General features: G+C 38.7%; 1 protein-coding gene across 1 annotated transcript; it reads left to right on the top strand.

The window, feature by feature from the left end:
• Positions 1-2987: 2987 nt before the first annotated feature.
• On the top strand, positions 2988-18572 carry LOC120523330 (insulin-like growth factor II). Its single transcript, XM_039744556.1, has 4 exons — positions 2988-3212; positions 4718-4880; positions 11826-11995; positions 15788-18572. The coding sequence occupies exons 1-4, from the start codon at positions 3132-3134 to the stop codon at positions 16022-16024; spliced, it is 651 nt and encodes a 216-aa protein (XP_039600490.1). The 5' UTR covers positions 2988-3131; the 3' UTR covers positions 16025-18572.
• The last annotated feature ends 654 nt before the right edge of the window (positions 18573-19226 follow it).

The raw sequence follows: 19226 nt of genomic DNA, 5'->3' as shown, positions 1-19226 counted from the left end.
ATCACCTTTGAAGACAGGAAGTACAAAAGTGGACATGAGGCGAGAAAGGCACCTCGAAATGAAGAGTCTGAGAAGCAGGCTTTAGGGAATGCGCTCAAGGGAGAGAGCATAGGGCAAGCGAGGTTCAGGCGCGTGAGGATACCGGGAAAAGGTGCTGAAGGTACAAGCAGGGCATAAAGCGCCAAATGTTTTTACAATTATTCTGTGACCTCGCTACTGTACAAGAAATGTGGGCAGTAAGTAAAACAGAATAAAACAGAACATAGGGTAGTGACCTCACAGCACTTGGAGCCGGGTATGATTTCAGTCTGAGGTAGCTTTTTATCTTAGTGAACTGTGCTTCTTTAATGCATGTAATGACTTACATTACATCTTCTATAACTCCGATGGCCAGTGAGATTTTTTGTTTTATGCTGTGGCGAGCTGGGCTGGTAACATCACTTCAAGAGACACCCACCAAATTAACAAACTGATTAAAGCCAAAGTCACATTAGGTGACTTTTAGTCGTGGGGTATGTCAGATTTGATGACTGCAGTTGGTGATCTCATCGCTGGGCTGTGCCAATTTAAACAACTGAAAATCGCTGTCCGTGAGACATTTTTCAGCTGTAGTGTTAGCATTGCACTTCTGTATGCAGCACAACAAACAATCACACATACGGTTATTTCCTGTCTTGCATATTTCATGTTAAATATTGAAAAATTAACTGAACTGACCTGACATAACAAGGTGATTTTTATAAAAAAAAAGTTTATTTCTACTCATAATTTTATTAAATATTTAAATCATTTCCCTTCTAACCTTTCCTGTCTTCCATAAGCTATAAACTTTATGAACATTCTGTCCAGAATTTAAAAAAAAAAGTATAATTCTCATCAATGGCTGACTGTGAAAGAGGATTTAGTCTAATGAATAATAATAATTAAAAAAACAAAAAAAACTACAAAGTGCTTAGATGCCAAGCATTTGGAAAACCTGAGAAAGATTAAAAACATTTTTCAACTCTGGGCAGACTGCTAATGTTCATACAGTTTATAACTTAAGGAAGACGGTCAAAGAAACAACAGCATAAACCTTTGCATGTGGCACTATTTTGTTTGTAACTCATTTAAATCTGGATGGTTTGATTGATTTTGCTTAATTTAATTTTTATTGTTTAAAAGGCGGGTCTTTTGATGAGCGACCCGGAGTGATTGCTCACATCTTCAGCTTATAGGAAACACTGCTTACAGCATTTGAGAGAGACAATTGTGGAGCACAGGGAGATGAAGAGACTTGTTCAGGGTCAAACACGGTCGGTAGCGGAATATGAGCCCATAACTTCGAAGCCTTAAACATTATGCCACATTGCCACCTACACTCTTAAAAATAAAAGGTGCCAAAGTGGTTCTTCAGAGCAATGCCATAAAGGAACCATTTTTGGTTCCCAAAAGACCCTTCCACACGAAGGTTCCAGAAATAACCTTTATTTATTTTAATTGTTTGCAACAGGCTCCATAAAGTCAATAAAAATGAATAGATCGTAACACAATTATGAAATACCAATGGGTCATGATTTTAACCCTTTCTGCATACAATCACTTGGGTTAAATTCAGGTTTTCTTAATCTAGGTGTCCTGCTAGGTATCCTACCATACATTCAAGATTTCATTTTTTTCTGCATATTAGGAAGATTCTCAAAGCGCAAAGCACAAATTTCATATGCAGAGAACCCTTCCCAGAATGGAACGGTGCTTTGTCAAAGCAATAGGTTCTACAAGAAATCACACAAACCTATCAAGAGATGTTACCTCCACACTGTTGGAAAAGTGCTGTCAAACTGGAGTCAAACTGAAAACAATCAACTTCAAAGTCTGGAGAACATGCCATCTTCCTCCTGTTAGCTGCTTGAACTTAATTAGAGTGTGCGGCTCGCTCGTATAAACAGCGCAGACTATCAGAGTTATCAGGTAATAAGGCTGGCCTGTCAGCCCAATGCCTTTTCCTTACAAAAAAAAAAAAAATGAGAAGCTGTTTACCAGTTGGAGGCACTTGTTTTTCCTGCAGGCTTAAATTCTCACCCTCGTAAAGTTCTTTTGTGTTCCTAATTGGAGAGAGCGGGTGATATCACTCTTCGGGGTCTTACCAGAAAAACAAAAAATAAAGTTCAAATTCCCAGATATTAACCCACTGTCTCCCGCTTCTTTAATGCAAATGAGGACATCAACAGGTCGCTCATTCATGCCGTTTTAAGTGAGAGTAGGATGCGATGACATCAGCACAACAGATGGATGAGACATAAACACATTATATATATATATATATATATATATATATATAATTAAATATCGGATGAGCCATTAAGAGCAAAACGGCTGCCGAACATTCTCGTGGTTTTTTTTTTTTCAAAAGCAGCGCCCCAAATGTCACGATCGCTCGGGATTTCATTTGTCGGAAGGAAGTCTCATTTCAATAAAACGTGAACTCCCCATCCACGCACGTCATAGAAAAAGGCCAGGCAGCCGGACACTTTACAGTATTACGATTTTATATCTTTTTTTTTTGTCTTCCCATTCTTTTAAACTGAGCAATTTGTGCTCGACTTGAAAAAGTAAAACGAATAATAAAATAATAATAATACCGCCTCCGCTTTGACGGCGGTGAAGACGAGTCCTCATCTCACCTATGCCTCCGCTAACGCAGAAAACCACTGAGCGATTTAGTTGTCTCGATTGCAAAGAAGAGAGACATTGTGTGTAAAATCAGTTTTGGAGCCTTCCGATCGAGCAATAAATCCCTGGAAAAAAAATACTGTGAGGAAATGCGCATTCGAGAAACGTATGGTAGAAACGTTACTCCCGGGATCGTAGAACAGTAGCAGCGAAGAGCGTCTCGTCAGGATCGTGAAGGTTCCTCATACTAGTGGTGACGTAAGGCGGAGGGGGAGGGGGGGGGGGGAAAGTGGAGTGGGGGAGTGGCTGCTATATAATAGTTAACGCTCAGAAGTTTAGCCTGTCTCCTCTGCTGTGGGGCAGCTTCTCAGAACTTCTCCGTCACGGCAACTGGGAATCCAACCTTTCACAGGACCAAAAATAGCACCATACAGAAAAAAAAAAAGCTGAACATCTTAGTCTGAAAACATTTTTTCACAATGGATGATCATCGCAGATATAACTGCCAAACTTACTGTCAGACCTGCTTAGAAACTGGGAATATCAGCAGCACCTTCAAGGTAACAAAATTAAAAAAAAAAGGAAAATAAAAAGTACCTTGACTTCTTGTGTAATATAGCGCAGCAGGCTGTGTTGTTGCTCCGTTTCTGCATACGCCAAAGTGCAGCGAGTGCACTTGCATTCTGAGAGAATTTCACGCTCATTTTGCAAAGCATTTCTATTTGGGACGTATCTTTTTTCTTTTTTTTTAATATTTTCTAATTGGCTTTTGTGCGATAAGCACGCATTTTTTAAAAACTTGTCTCAACGAAAATAATACTACCAGATGATGTGATTTATATATATATATTTGCTTTATAGTTTTGCAAAGAAAAATAAGGGTTTGTTCAGGAATCAAAAAAGCTGGTGATATTTTTACTTCTAGACAGACAGAAGAGGGCGACTGAATTGCATTACACACAATCTCCGATCTCCAAAGGAGCTATGTTTTGTTTTGGTTTTTTTGGAAAAGTGACACCGTCCAAAGCAGCTGCTACACTGCAAAAAAGCGACCAAAACAAGCCAAAGTTGGCTCATCACGGATTGCTCTTAATAATAAAGTGTATTGCGTAGGCCGACGAAATGACATGATGACTTTTATTTGCCTGTCTCTCTACAGTACCGATATTGGGTTGTGATTAAATTGTTTTGTTTGTTGTTGTTTTTTTTTTCTTTATCTTACTTTCATTTATTTGTATTTATTATTTTTCGGGCTGCTGCATTTCACTCAACATGAATCAAACTTTTGTGGCCACCGAACGTTTCAGGCAAAGGTTATTCTAGTTCAGGTTGCATTTTTCTTCTATTCACTAGAAGAAGAATCGTTCAACGTAAACTTGTGTGCGCTTAAAAAAAAAAAAAGAAAGAAAACATGATCTGGCATTTTAGCAAATCAGTGCCGAATTATAAAAGTGTTAATGTATCTCATAAAGTAATAGCACGATCTTTTTTGGAGGGGGGACCAGCTAAACCAGTAATTTGATCCAATGCGATAAAAATGCAAATGCCAAGTAATTCTCACTTAAGGTAAACATCAGTGCAGGCTGCTTTAGGTAAAAGGTTGTTATTGCTTTGTTCCTGGGGGGGTTGGTCATTTTAGAGGATTTTCCAAGCTGCTGTTGTTCAGCATTTCTTTTGGCTGCTTATTTTAAGGCTTTTCTTAATGGATCGCTTCGAGATAAACGCGTACATGTTTCCAACCCCCCATATGGATGACATGGCTACGTTAACTAGTTAAGGGGAGAGCTTTCTTTACCCAGAGGCAGTGGTGGAGTACTCTCGATCTTTGGAGCTGTTTATAATAATAGCTAGTGACATTTTGATGATGTACGACAACATGTCATTTCAGAAATGTAAGAGACCCTTCTGATTTTTTTTTATTCTTCTTATTTCTCGTTGGCATCTTCTCGCTCTGTTAATTTCGCCTCCCGTTCTACTAAGAGAGAGAGAGCGCGAGAGAGCGCCAGAGCGCGCACGGTTGTAAATAAGCTACAAGCGAGATTCAAACGACTTTATTTCTCTTTAGATCAGAAGGACGACCACAACAAGACAGCTGCTGTTTTTCACGATCGTCCTGACCTTCTACATTGTGGATGTGGCTGATTCCTTCGCTTCGGCTGAGACTTTATGCGGCGGCGAATTGGTGGACACGCTGCAGTTCGTGTGTGGTGACAGGGGATTTTATTTCAGTAAGTATTGTTTGAAACGTTCGTCCTGTTGTACCAAAAAGAGAGAAAAAAGTGAGCCCTGCACGGTAGCTTTTTTCATTCAATGCAAGCGCCGATCGTGTTGGTCGATTTTGTTGTAGCTAAATGAGCAGTTTACTATTAGCTAGAAATTTCGGGGGCTTGAGCATGGGATCGGGGGACAGATAGGATCCTGTGATATGAAAAGTACTGTGTTGTAAGTTTAGGGTGATCCGTGCTTTTTATTTGTATAAAAGAACGTCGGTATGTTTTGCTGGACAATCGGTTTGCGCGCTGGACGGCTGAATAGAGTAGCCGCGCTGGTTTCTTAAGGGTAGCTCATCTCTGTGCTGACACGGGGTGCTTTATTTTATTGCTTTCTGCAGCTGTTACATTCTACGTTTAAATAAGTGGTATAAACTGAAAAAAAGAAGGGAAGGGCAAACAATATCGGGAGTCGGGGCCCACAGTCAGGAACTCCGTATGCGGTCCTGTTTTCACACATTCAGTATAGTGCAGAGCTTGCTAAATCAGTTATTTGCTAAAGTAACTAAAAGTCTGGGGTGGGGGGGCGGCTTTAAAGATGTGTGTGTGTGTGTGTGTGTGCGGAGGGGGGTGGGTAGGGGTTGTTCAGCCCTGCATGCAGACGATATTTGGCATGCAGGTATGCAAATAAATCCTTGCGATCTGCAAACTTTGGCTAAAGATCCTCGACCCCTGCAATTGTGCTGAATGGGCACATTTTCTCACTCGGTCTCCCGTGAACATGAAAAGGACGCACAAAGCTAAGGCGCACTGCTAAACGCACCACAATGGAGCGCTTGTTTACTTCCACATTCCGTCGGTGAAAGTAATACCAAGTAACATTCCAGTCTCCACTTCAAAAACGTTCCCAGGCTTTCTTGGAACTACACAATGTGGAGAGAGAGAGAGAGAGAGACACACACACACAGAGGGAGAGACAGATAGTTTGATCATGTTATAAACTATTTGATCCGAGCACGAGCTGAACCTAAAAATGATGATGATGATCCTTTTTTTACCCGATAGAAATAAACCGACAACTGCCGAGCCATCTGGTTCGTATACGTCTCTCTTTTTGCAAATTAGTATGCTAAAGCGTTTGAGTGTTCGGGTAATAGCAGGTCAACTAGCAGCCGCGATACAAATAACAGTCGGGCTGCGCTGTTTTAAAACGGGTCTTAACTCGAGATAAAAACAGAGCGAAAACAAGGGGAGCCGCGGGGGCGGCTCAGGTTTCACAGGAATTACTAAGCATGTTTCGAGGAAATGCAAAACGTGACGTTTTGGAGGGGGGAAAAAGTGGCAATCGCAAAAAGATGGGTAGAGGAGGGTTTAAGGAATAGAGATTTATTGGTTTTATTTATTTATGGTTGTTTGCCTAAAAAAAAAAAAGTTGCGCTGGAATGTCAAGTGGGAACCGCATCTCTAAAGTTGGGGTGAAGTATTGTCCTTAAAATGGCCATTAATAGTCTCCTCTTTTTACTCCTTAAAGTCATAACTATCATGCTTTAATCTTTAAAATGGCAAAAAATAATGCAAAATAATCTGTGAAGATCGTTAATTTTGTTTTTATGCACTTTGAATGGGAGTACATACTGCACTGTTTATATGTAAAATACAATGTAATTATACGACCTGTAGGGGGCGTAACACAGCCTCAAACTGCAGACACAACCATGCACACTTCGTCCGAAGTTCAAACGTCTTTATTTATTTATTTATTTATTTTTAATTTTTTTTTTAGTCAGTCAGTCATTATCCAACCCGCTATATCCTAACACAGGGTCACAGGGGTCTGCACGAGCCAATCCCAGCCAACACAGGGTGCAAGGCCGGAAACAAACCCCGGATAGGGCTCCAGCCCACCTCAGGACACACACACACACACACACCAATTTAGGATTGCCAATGCACCTAACCTGCATGTCTTTGGACTGTGGGAGGAAACTGGAGCACCCGGAGGAAACCCACGCAGACACAGGGAGAACATGCAAACTCCATGCAGGGAGGACCTAGGTAGCAAACTCGGGTCTCCTTACTGTGAAGCAGCAGCGCTACCACTGCACCACCGTGCTGCCCTTATTTATTTATTTTTTTATTATAAACTGCATACAATATCCTTTTTTATTTTTACTCTTTCACACTCCCCTGGTGAGCTTTGTCCTTCCTTCACACCCGGCTCCAACTCCTCTAGTCAGGAGAGATGGCTCCATTTGTGCCAGAACTGCGAGAACTTCTGGTGCCACAACTTTAGGGATTGTGGGAAGCACCTTCCGGGTCTGGTGGAAGCTTCCCCCAAAAACTTCCTCTGGTGGCACCCACAGGACTATCAAGGGCTGCAGAACGGGACTACAATTCTCAGGTCACCCAGAGTGTGCACTTTAATAACGGTTTAAAAAAGGTAGGCTGCCACCTAGTGTACTGGAGGAGTTTAAAGACCTGATAGGCGGTCTCCCGCTGTCATTATATTATATGGGCATTTTGTCCACACAAGGGCGCAGCCATGTCATCCAGTAAAGCTAATAATAATAATAAATAATAATTTTTATTTATATGGCACCTTTCCCATGCTGAAGGCGCCAATCTAACTCTGCGTTCATTTGCAATATCGTAAGTAAAAGACAATAGGGACATAATAAAGGGTTTGGGACCAGTCATGCCTCTGTTTAATGCTAGGCAAATAAAGAACACTAATGAAAAAGTCCAAATGAAAATAAATGAGGCAGACAGGATTGTAAATGCTTTCCATAGCGGAGCTCCATTCTCTTATCAAGTGGTTCTAGTAGTGATCATTAACTTCTGGCGACATTCTTTAAATTGCCCACGTGGCAGAAGAAGTGTAACCCCCCTGGCGGCTAAACTGGAAGTGTTGTCAATGTACATTGTGTGGCTAGTGAAAGGACTGTATTAGGGACCGTGTTTACCCAGTGGGTGCTGTTAATGTGCTTACCTCGGTAGCATCATTTGGGACTTCCTGGGCTGGGGAGGAAGTGATTTTAAATGTTTCTTGTACAGCAGATGAATAGGGAGATTGCATTAACAGCAGCACCCCCTTTTGACTCGGTGTGGCATTGCTTACCTCACAAGAGCCCTTTAGATGATCCTCTTGACTATGTGTATGTACGCAGACCTACTGTGTATATGTATGTCTCTAATATTCTTTGCATGTAATATCACTATCATGAAAACACAGTTTAGATAAGCCAGTACCAGTCAATACATCTAGAAATACAAAGGAAGGACACATGACATCTGGAAGGCAGCAAAACCACCAAAGTGGCTGATAACCTTTATACTCTCCATTGCCTACCGTCCTGAGGCACAACTACACTCTGTACCCCCCACCAGGTCTTTCCACAGAACCGTCTCCGTTGATACTTGTTGATATGCCATGATGGAAAGTTATTTCTTCATGCCACCATTGTCCACACAAGAAAGAGAGGGTCAGGTCCACTATATCTATCTTTCCATGTTACACGGTGGCCTTCATCTCTATCTATGGAGTGCTCACTCAGACATGAGAGGAAGACATTATTTATCATATCTTTTTTTCCAAACATATGATAAAGAATATACTCATTCCTTGACCAATTTCAAGTATGTATTGTTTTTTAAGTGAACTGCGTGTGTGCATTTGTATGTGTATGTATGGAAAATACACAACTGGAATTCTAACCTTAAAGTGGTGAAAGACAATGAATATGCAGCATGATACCAGCAGCCAGTGCAGCACCAGTTCCTCCGATGCAGCCTTTACAACGTCTTCAATAAAATATTCATAATGGGCTTCAGGAGCCTTCTAAAGGACATACTAGTAGGATGCTGTGCTTCTGGTGAAGTCGCTGCCGTTGGACAGGAAACAGACATGTTAGTTAGCTTCCGGCATTTTGGCCCTGCTTCCCTTTTAATTCACCCCTTGTAAAGTCAGCTCTATGATTTCCATATATATATATTGTTGCTGCTTGGGGTGCTCCATCAACCTGCACTTTTTTTCAGTGAGCTCTTAATCTGTTCCAATTAAAGAGGCCCTAATTAGATAAATAAAGCACAGTGCTTGATAGAAAGAAGACTTTCGACAGGAGCTTTCAGATTCCTAAGGTCATTTTGACCCAACACTTTCAAATAGAATAAGATCAACAAAAGCGACCTCAAGTCTTTTGGCAAGTTCACCGTGTGTCCTTTATCTAACAGGGTTAGACACCCAGAGCAGCTCCTTTAGGGGTGAGAAGTGAATCAGTAGGCCCCTTTTATCTGGCTCTGGGTCCATTTTTGGGCCACTCAGTCTTCTGTAGATTTCTTTTATGGACCTCACTGGGTATGGCTTCCTTTTGGATGCTTCCAGTCCTGTCCTGAAAAGCACACACCCAAAGGCATCTCAACTCCATTATCTTTTTCTTCAGGGATTTATCTGTACTTTGGGTAGTTACCTCCTGAAAAGGTGTGATAAACTGTGTTTCGATATTTAGAGATACATCTGCCAATTGCTACTGCGATTGACCTTTCTTTAAATATAGGCTCGGAGAATGAATTCTTCTACTTCTTCTTTATCTCTTTCCACCTCTATGTGGGGTTGATGTGCCTGGTCTATCCACTCCAAACAGCTCAGTCCTGCACCTTCTCCCCAGACAGACCTTTTTCCTTCAAGTCTTCTTTTATTTTGCCCATCCAACTCCCTGTCAGCCTCCTCCGCTCTTACTTCCTCTGTACTTCCATTTCCATCATCCCATTTCCTACATGCTCACTGTCTCTCCTCATTACACGTCCATAGCATTTCAACCTCTTTACTTAGATATCTTTGGTCTCTCACTTTTGCTTTAGCTCTGATTGTCTCATTTCTCAAGGCCACATCACATTAGACAACTTATGCAATTGCAGCCTTCATTTCCATAATCTTAGCAGATCGATGGTGTGCCAACATGACATGTCCAACAACTCACTCCAACTAGTCTGTGACTCGCCTTAACAAAACCAAATAGATCAGCAACTCGGTCGTCAAGTTTGATATGCCCAATGACTAGAAGTCGCATAATGTGACATTAGCTTTCAGCCAGAACCTTTAAATAATGGAATGAATTACCATATATACTCGCATATAAGTCTGGTCTACAAATGCAAAAAATTGATCATAAAATCAGAACTCGACTTATACGCCCATTCAAAAATGCGACACTTGAATATATATATATATATATATATATATATATATATATATATATATATATATATATATATATATATATATATATATATATATATATATATATATATATATATATATATATATATATATTTTTTTTTTTTACACCTTCTTGCTTCCTCCAATCTCGCACCAGTTTCTCAGACACATCGAATTTTGTTGCAGCAGCGTAGTTACCAATTTCTTTTGCCACATCAATGACTTTTAATTTAAAATCGGTTTCATATTTTCTTCTGAACGAACGCTCCATCGTCAATGAGGGATGCTTTTAAGATAAAGGTGTATGAGGGTGTGAGATACAAAAAACACAAAACAGTACAAACATCTCTTCGGAATAGTCATGGAGGCGCAATACAAAGAAAAAAAAGGCAGTGTGCTCCGTGGTTACTCTGTCAGGTGGGCGTTAGCATATCATAATCTCTTGGACCAATAGCATGACTTTTCCGCATTCGACTTATACGACCGATATTATAAAATACCAGAAATTATACAGTAAAATCAAGCCACGACTTATCCGTAGGAGTACTTAAACGCAAGTGTGTATATATATGTGTGTGTGTGTGTGTGTGTGTGTGTGTGTATGTATGTATATATGTGTATATATATGTAAATGTACAAAATCAAAAAGTAAAGGCAATTTGAAAGTTATACGATATCTGCAGCCGATAGAAGCTGACACAATACAACACATACAACAATACAACACAACGTGCTAGTTAAAGCCAAGGTCAAATGAACGTGAACACTCCGCTGCGGGATTGCACCATTGTTGAAAAACGTGAGGTAGAGAGATGTTGGCAAAAGTGAAAAAGGCATGACTCGGCGGGAAGTTTACGAATGAGTAGTTTGATTTTCAAGCAAGAGGAAGAAATGAAACTGACGAAGTTCGATGTGGTCGACCATCAACATTGTGCACACATTCCACATTGACATGGCGAATGCCTTCATCAGAGAAGACCCATTGATTATGTTGTCCGCTGTTACTGTACATCAGCTATGGGTCTGCATATGCCATAGTGCACAATGACTTGGGGGTACCATAAAGTCAAACCGCTTACTGATCTGCACAAGCCAACATCCGTGGGTGAATTTCAGCAGGTTTCACTCCCTCTGCCCAAAGAAATCACACTACGATGAGTTGTTCAACAATGGTGCAATCCTGCAGCATAGTGTCTGTGTTGATTTGACCTTGACTTCAACTAGACTAATGGCTGAGCGTGCTGCACAGTGCGAGTTTGAATTATCCATAAACCATCGTAATCGTGTTGTGTTGTATTGCATCAGCTTCTATCTGTGGTGGATACTGTGTAAGTGTCACCTTTTTGATTTACCCTTGTGTGTGTGTGTGTGTGTGTGTGTATGTGTGATAGTCAAGTATCATTCCTTTACAAAACATCTTAAGTATCTGATAGATTTGTCTTTTGTATGACAATCATGGGATTAGCTCATCTGTCTCTTTATTATGAAATCAAGCTTAATCCAGGTCAGAGTTGTGAGGGTCAGATCCTATCTTCTCTGCACCAGCTGTAATGCAGGAAACAACAATTATATGAGGTACCAGTAATGCGTAAAGTGAATATGTACAGTACACTGAGTTTGGCTTTCTTTGGTCATAGATTATTTACAAGACTTTATATTTTGTTTATGTTTCTTTATGTGTTGGGTTTCATTGGTTTATTCAAATATATTTATTTTTCCATTGATTGTTTCTACCTTTCCTTCTACAGGTAGACCACCAAGTAGATCCAACATCAGAAGGCCACAAAAAGGAATTGTTGAAGAATGTTGTTTTCGTAGCTGTGATCTCGGACTTCTCGAAACGTACTGCGCCAAACCTGCAAAGTCAGAACGAGACCTTTCTTCAACATCACCTCAAGTGATACCTGTTTTAAATAAGGTTGGTGACTTTTCTTTATATTATACTTTTGTCTCAAGATGGGTACAAATTCTTCATTTCTGTAAATAAGTACATTTTTTTTCTCCTTGACAGTTATGTTAGATTAGACAGGAGTTGTTAGTAGTGGAAAATTGAGATGTTGCTGAAAAGACTGAAGTATTCTGGCATAAACATCTAAATGTTTGAGAGATACAAAGTGTGTGACAATTTTCTGGTCATTAAAAAGGGAAATAAAATCTGACAATTTGCTGTATTTCAGCAATTCATCTGTTTGTTGGTGCAGTCCATCATCCAAAATTAAGTCAATTTTCAGACACATGCAATATTAGTTAAAGTTATATCTAGTCGTAAAATAACACAAATGCAGCACTCAGCACAACTTTTCCATCAAGTTTCAGTCGTAGCCTTCGTTTACATAATCTTAGTGAGTTGGAGTCTGTTGGCGATGTGCTCTGTGAAATGAACCTTCTAGTCTGATATACCCAACGACTTACTCCAACTTGTCTGCCACTCGTCCCAACAAAATCAAAAAGGTTTCAATCAATCATATTGGTTCTTCCTTTTGTCTGACATTACCTGTCCTTTGGGTGATCCCTAAAACCGATGTCCTGACTCTCTGTGGTGGTAAAATATTCCTGGTCATCCGTGATAAAGAGTAGGGAGTATCCCAATATCCAGGCTAAGTTGTCCACCATGGCCTGGTCATTCTGGCACCTTCCTCATCTCCTTTCTCTTAATTGGCCAACTATCTCTCTGACAACTTCACCACCTGATCGCTCATGTGTGGTCAGCATACTGGAGCAAAATGGCTGCCGTCGCATCATCCAGGTGGATGCTTCACATTGGTGGTGGTTGAAATGGTTCCCTACTCTCTACATAAAGCGCCTTGAGCAGTAAGAAAACACGCTATATAAATTTAATTGTTTCTAATTCTTCTGTTTTCCGAAACATACTTTATGACTAGACATTTCTTTATCTAATATTGTCACACTTACGCAACGCATAGAAAATGTAAAAATCCCACCAGTCACATTGAATGTATGATGAGATATAAAGTAAGGGAAAGACTGATGTGCTGCAAAATTTTGGAATGCCTGTTTGTGGTGTCGTCATGCAACCAGACAGTAAAGTTAATTTTAAAAGTGCACACGTTGCATCAACCCAATGCTCTTTGTGCTCCGTCACGACTGTTTCACTGTCAACCTTTTCCCTGCGTTGCATATTCCCTCTCCTTGATTGCTTTTGATTGCTTCTAGTTCGATGTTTAGCACAATGCTTAGTATTTTTACAATTAAGAATGTCTTTAAAGATATCACTTCGGTAACGTCAGGAATTCATGAAATATTTCTCTTATTTATTTAATATTTGAAATTTATTACTGTTGTTTGAGATTTTACTGGAGAACATTCAGATCCGTTTTATTTTTTGGAACTATTAAACTGTTTTTATTTTCATTTTTATTGATGATTTTCTTCAAGTTTACCGATAGCAGTGGGAGGCATCACTCCTATACATGATGGTGTTGTGCACAGATGTTCGTCTAAATTCTGACAAATGCAAAAGAACTAAGATAGTTTTACACCAAACTAGACACACAAAATACAAAAAAAAAATTTGCCGACAATTCTTTTAGGAATTGACTTAAGAACAACATTTTGGTTTTGGTGTATTCGGGAGACAACCAAAATAATCAAGGAGAACGTGAAAAGAGAATGTGACAGGATGACATATAAAAGTGTTGGGGTCTTCTCTGAGAATTCTGTTTAATAGCAACAATGCTAAATGAACGCAAAGGGAAGTAGCCCGTCCAGGTTAGTAGTAATGTGGCTGCGGCAGTTTCTGGTCTAGAATTGAAAGCCCACTTCTAGATAATTCTCTTTTAGGCGATTGGGGCTTCTGAGCAAACCAACAGTGAGGTTACAGATCTTCTACAGGTTCCTTCTGAGAAAGGAAAAGGAATAGAGTATAGCCATTGTGTCTCACCCAAACCCGTCCACCATTTTACCGCTTGCTCAGAGTCTCCAGAGATTATTGAGCTAGATGAGGAAAGACCAGAAAATAATCATGTGAGATGAGAACCATTGAAACACAAAACAATTACTGCACAGGGGCAAACCAAAAATCTATATCAAAGAGATCAAAAACCAAAATGAAACCAAGCACAAGATTTACATGAATTGATTACTATTGCTAAAGATAGATGCCAAAACACAGAACCACTCCAATATTTATAGCGTAACTACAACTTATTTCACAAATACGGAAACTGAAGTTGCATGATACATCTTCTGTGTTGCATAAACAAAAGAACATAATGAAATAAAAAACTTTGCGGAAACAAACAAGTGGTTAGAAACTCCCAGAAATCAGTTTTACCTAAAATAAAGAAACAAAGATGAAGATTTGTAGTACCGAATGGAGATCCTTGTATATTATTTATTATGCACAAAAAAAAGAAAGAAAAAAGTAGGTCACAAAAATCCATCCTTTAAAACAGTAATCCCCAACCAGACTGGGGAAAGATGGCAGTGACACTGGTGATGAGGTAGAAGGGGCAGGTTCAGGCGTCCCAACCCCAGAAATGATGTTGTGTGTTGTTGGCCGAGAATTCCTTGGATCTGGAGAGGGAAGGAGAGGATAGGCTTTAGGACTTGGGGTGAAATTGTAAGTCGACATGACGAAGAAACAAAATCCACAAATAAAAATATTTAATTACTACACCCGCATGCTATCGTAATATGTGTGCATTACAAAGGTTTCAACTGAGAGTATGACAAACATTTTGGTCTTGACAAAGCTGTAAGAACAGACTAGTGTGTATCATATGTTACGATGGCACCTTTTATTCATTTTTTTGGGGGAGGGGCATAAGGAATGATGTAACTCATTTTGCATTCTGATGATTTTTGAAAAAGTTACAGTATTTTAAAACTGTTCTCAATGCTATTTCGAGGGTCATTGCTGTGGTAATCTTTCCCAGGATGCACTGGGAATGAGCAACAGATGATTTTTTTTTTTGACTCAACTGTATAAAGCTCACAGGTTACCTGCAGGTTACCTGCAATTAATTTAAATAGCATTTTTGTGATTCTTATTTTTTGTGACACCAGCTCTGTACTGTTTGACATCTAGTTTTGGTTAGTGATTTGGCCATGTAGACTTGCATTCTGACTTCAGGTATTGACCCCTGCCTGTTATTGACTATCTATCTATCTATCTATTTACTATATAGTGTCTTTTACATCTGTCTCCCTTATCTATCTATCCATCTATCGATCTACTATATAGTGTCTTTTACATCTGTCTCTCTTATCTATCTATCCGTCTATCGATCTACTATATAGTGTCTTTTACATCTGTCTCCCTTATCCATCTATCGATCTACTATATAGTGTCTTTTACATCTGTCTCCCTTATCCATCTATCGATCTACTATATAGTGTCTTTTACATCTGTCTCCCTTATCCATCTATCGATCTACTATATAGTGTCTGTTACATCTGTCTCTCTTATCTATCTATCCATCTATCGATCTACTATATAGTGTCTTTTACCTCTCCCTCTCTCCTCTCTCTCTCTCTCTCTCATAAAATGTGTAAATAAAGTATTTAACGTGTAAGGTGTACAACTTTAACATTAAGATTCTAAAACATCTTTCTTTGTTTGGGAAGTGAAAATCTAAAATTGTCAAGTTTGTGGAGTGTTCTAAGAAAATGGTTACTAAAGCTATGGTTACCTAGGTAAGTGTTCACTGGCCTGACCTGCACCTTCTGTTCTCTTTTGAATTTGTAGGATATTTTAAAGAAGCCTGTGGTGACCAAGTATTCCAGATTGGACTTGTGGCAGAAAAAGGCTGCTCAGAGGCTCCGAAGAGGCATCCCCCCCATCCTCCGAACCAAGAAGCTCTGGCGACTCGTGGAAGAAATCCGAGCCAAGGAGCACACCTTGTTCCACCGGCCCCTCATCACGTTGCCTAGCCAGCTTCCTCTTATAGGGCAGTCTTCAACAGAAAAAGTCAGCCACGTATGAGTTGCAATTGTTTGCACAAAGGGCGATAAAAGACAAGGGGATTATAGCTTTGTTCATGGCGTCCATTCTGTGGCATTGTTCTTGATCCCTCCCCCCACCACACACATACACGGCCTTTTTTTTTTTTAAGAAAACAAACTGGAAAAAAAAGGTCACAAATTGAACAGAAGATGATTCAGACAGATCTAGGAGAGGGTGTGAGAGAGCGAGAGGGTGGGATGAGGAGAGAAAAAGACACGAGGATTGTGAGGGGGTGTCACTCTTTTTTTAAAATAGGGGGGAGGGAGAGTAAACCCCAAGAGGAATGGCTGTTGACTAACCAGTCAATGAAAGATCTTATTCCATACAAATAAAAGTCTTTGTGTTTTTAAATCCATAATTATTTGCACCTATACCTATAAAAAAGGGATACACTTTTAAGGAGTTTATATTATTTGTTAATTTAGATTCCTGATCCAGCACCTTCTAATCACATGAGAAAAAAAAGGCAGACGTTCAACATTGTGAAGAAAGTCTGCAGTTGCACATTGCCACGGATTACGTCAATATGTTTGTTTTTTAACCTAAAGAAAAGAAGGCACTATTTTTATATGAACAATAAATTGTAGCTACAAACATGTTATGGTGCTAGCTTTGTGAACAAGCTTCAAGAAGAGAATGACGAATATGCACGTTGTTTTGAAAAATTTTAGAACTTGAAGTGAACTTTCCGTTTTAGGAAAAGTGTGATTTTTTTTTTTTTTTTCTTTTTCTATTGGTTTTCTTTTAAAATAGCTTGGTTTTGGCAATGCAAAATAGGGATGTCACAGCATGCAGATATTGGAGGTGTTCTACCGTTTTAAGTTCTTAATACACGTTTCTTTAGTTTTTTGAACATAAAGAGAAATAAAAAAGAAAAATAATGGCATCTGCTTGACAGGTGCCACTCCCTCTGTAAAATGAGCACCTGTTTTGCTTGATGTTGCAATGCGCTTTCAAATGTAGGGTCTTTATTGACATCCATTTTGAAAACCATCCACTCCCTGGTACTGTGACATTCCTGGTGCAAGATAGGCTTCTATTTTAAATGCACAAATTTCACTTCAAAGGGAAAAACAGCAATAATGTCAACTAACATTTTATCGTCTATCACTAGTATTCATATGCTTTGCTTTGGGGGGAGGTGGGGTGGGGGAGAGAAAAAATAATAAAAATGAAAACAAGAAAAATATATACTTGAATCTTTGTAATTAGTTTCCAGGGACATCATGGTATTTTTGTCTTAGTCTGAGCTGTATCTTGCATATTGAGCCGCCAAGCTTACTTTTTTTTTTATCATTAAATACAAATAATGGCACTGTACAAAGGCATTATTTATTTTGTTATAAAATATATATATAAATATATATTAAAAAAAGAAAAATCGGTCCAAATAATATACGTAGCACTGATGCGCAACTGACAGATGAACTATTTTGTCAATTTTTTTATAAATATTATTAGTAATGCTTTTGTAGATGCTTTTTACCAAAAATGAAAAAAAAAGTAAAATTCAGACAAAGCCTACTACAGTTTATTGTATTTTTATTTTTTTAAATGTTCTTTTTTGCTGCAGTATCCTGACATTTATAGGCTTGTGATGTCATTATGGTAGATCTAGGTTTTTGGCACATACCCTATTATTTCAATGTCACATTTACAATACTGGCTTAAAAAAAAAATAATAATAATAATCCAAATGAAATTATAATGGCAAAATTAACAAGTCATTAAAGTGATGAAGAGGAGGGGTGGGAAATTGAATTTAAAAGAAAAAAAAAAGACTGCTTTCTCTGTACTAGATCTGCCGACAAATTCTTCAAGCCACTTCCAGTATTTATTGCTGCAGTTTGAAAATGGGTTATTTAAATATGTTGATATTAATGTATAGCATAACTTAAAAAAAAAAAAATTGAATAAATCCAGCCAACTGACCCTGTGGAAGAAGGTGGGCTGAGTTTGAATGTGTATAACTGACATGACTTCTTATTTTACAATGTGGTTGCTGCAGCCTTCTCAGCGAGTAAGCCTCGAATAATGCACATTTATTTTGTGTTTTTATTGTTATTTTTTTGTCATTGTGGCCAGACATGGCTTCACAGTTTGTCAGAATTCAACGCAATTATTTATTCAGAGCTTACTTCTGTGCTACTCCTTTCTGGCAACATATGAAATTATAAAATTATGAAAAAAAAAAGTGATTTTTTTTTGTCTTTTTGTTTTAATGTGTAACATCAATAATGAAGAAAAATGAAAAAAAAAAATTAAAAATTAAACAAAAAAAAAAAAACAAACAAAAACAGTTACCAGTATTTATCCAATGGTTTTCAAAAAAAAAATCTCATTTTCATTTCAAATGAAGGGATTTGTCTGTAATTGCGCTCACATGGATAGCATTTAATGTTAATGAATTCAGTTAAATGTATGTGTTTCTCCTTAATTTAACCTATGCACACTAGACTTTAAGCGGGCAAAATTCACAGTTGATGTACTTTCATTTTAATATCAATAAAACAATTTATTGTTTATTCATAATGTGTCTTTATTCGCTTAGATGGTATAAATTGAAAGAGTGGGGTGTCAGGCACATCCTGGAAGCACTGCCTAATTTTTTTTTTTATTTTCTAAATGTAAGCCTCTGTAAATATTGCCCAAAAAATGTGTGTTGGGTTAATCAGAATGTGTATGTGTGCGTGGGTGGGTGAGCACCATGATGGACCGATACCTCATCGAAACTTGGCTTCAGCCTTTCATCTAACGATATGTCTACACTAATACATTTTCGTTTAATAACACTGTCATTACTCTCTGTTTTCGCCTTTCGTCCACACCATCCCAAAGTTTATAATGCCCAAAAACGGAGACTTTTGAAAACCCTCTCCATACCCTTACATTTCTGAAAATGCCAGCTCGGCACTGCAATGTAAACAACATTAGAACATTCTAGATGAACAACAAAGCTCGTCAGTCCTATCCATTTATTTCTTCCAAAAAAACATCAAGTCGAGTTTTGAAAGTCCCTAAAGTCTTACTGTCTGTCATGTTGACGGGTGAAAAGGTCTGCAAAACAGACTCGTAATCGTGCTGTGATTTGTTCATACTTATTAACTAGCCTTTACTTACAGTAATTGGTCCTACTCATTCCAGTCTCTCATTCTCTGATTGGTCACCCTTCACGGGAAAA

This window comes from Polypterus senegalus, chromosome 1 (genome assembly GCF_016835505.1).
Source record: "Polypterus senegalus isolate Bchr_013 chromosome 1, ASM1683550v1, whole genome shotgun sequence".
NCBI lineage: Eukaryota > Metazoa > Chordata > Cladistia > Polypteriformes > Polypteridae > Polypterus > Polypterus senegalus.
This window is presented reverse-complemented; position numbering and strand designations above follow the sequence as displayed.

Excerpts from the sequence above, each read along its gene's own strand:
- LOC120523330 (XM_039744556.1), top strand. The coding sequence starts at position 3,132 with ATGGATGATCATCGCAGATATAACTGCCAAACTTACTGTCAGACCTGC. Across the intron at positions 4,881-11,825 it reads TGACAGGGGATTTTATTTCA|GTAGACCACCAAGTAGATCC; the intron begins GTAAGTATTGTT and ends TTCCTTCTACAG. Across the intron at positions 11,996-15,787 it reads TGATACCTGTTTTAAATAAG|GATATTTTAAAGAAGCCTGT; the intron begins GTTGGTGACTTT and ends TTGAATTTGTAG.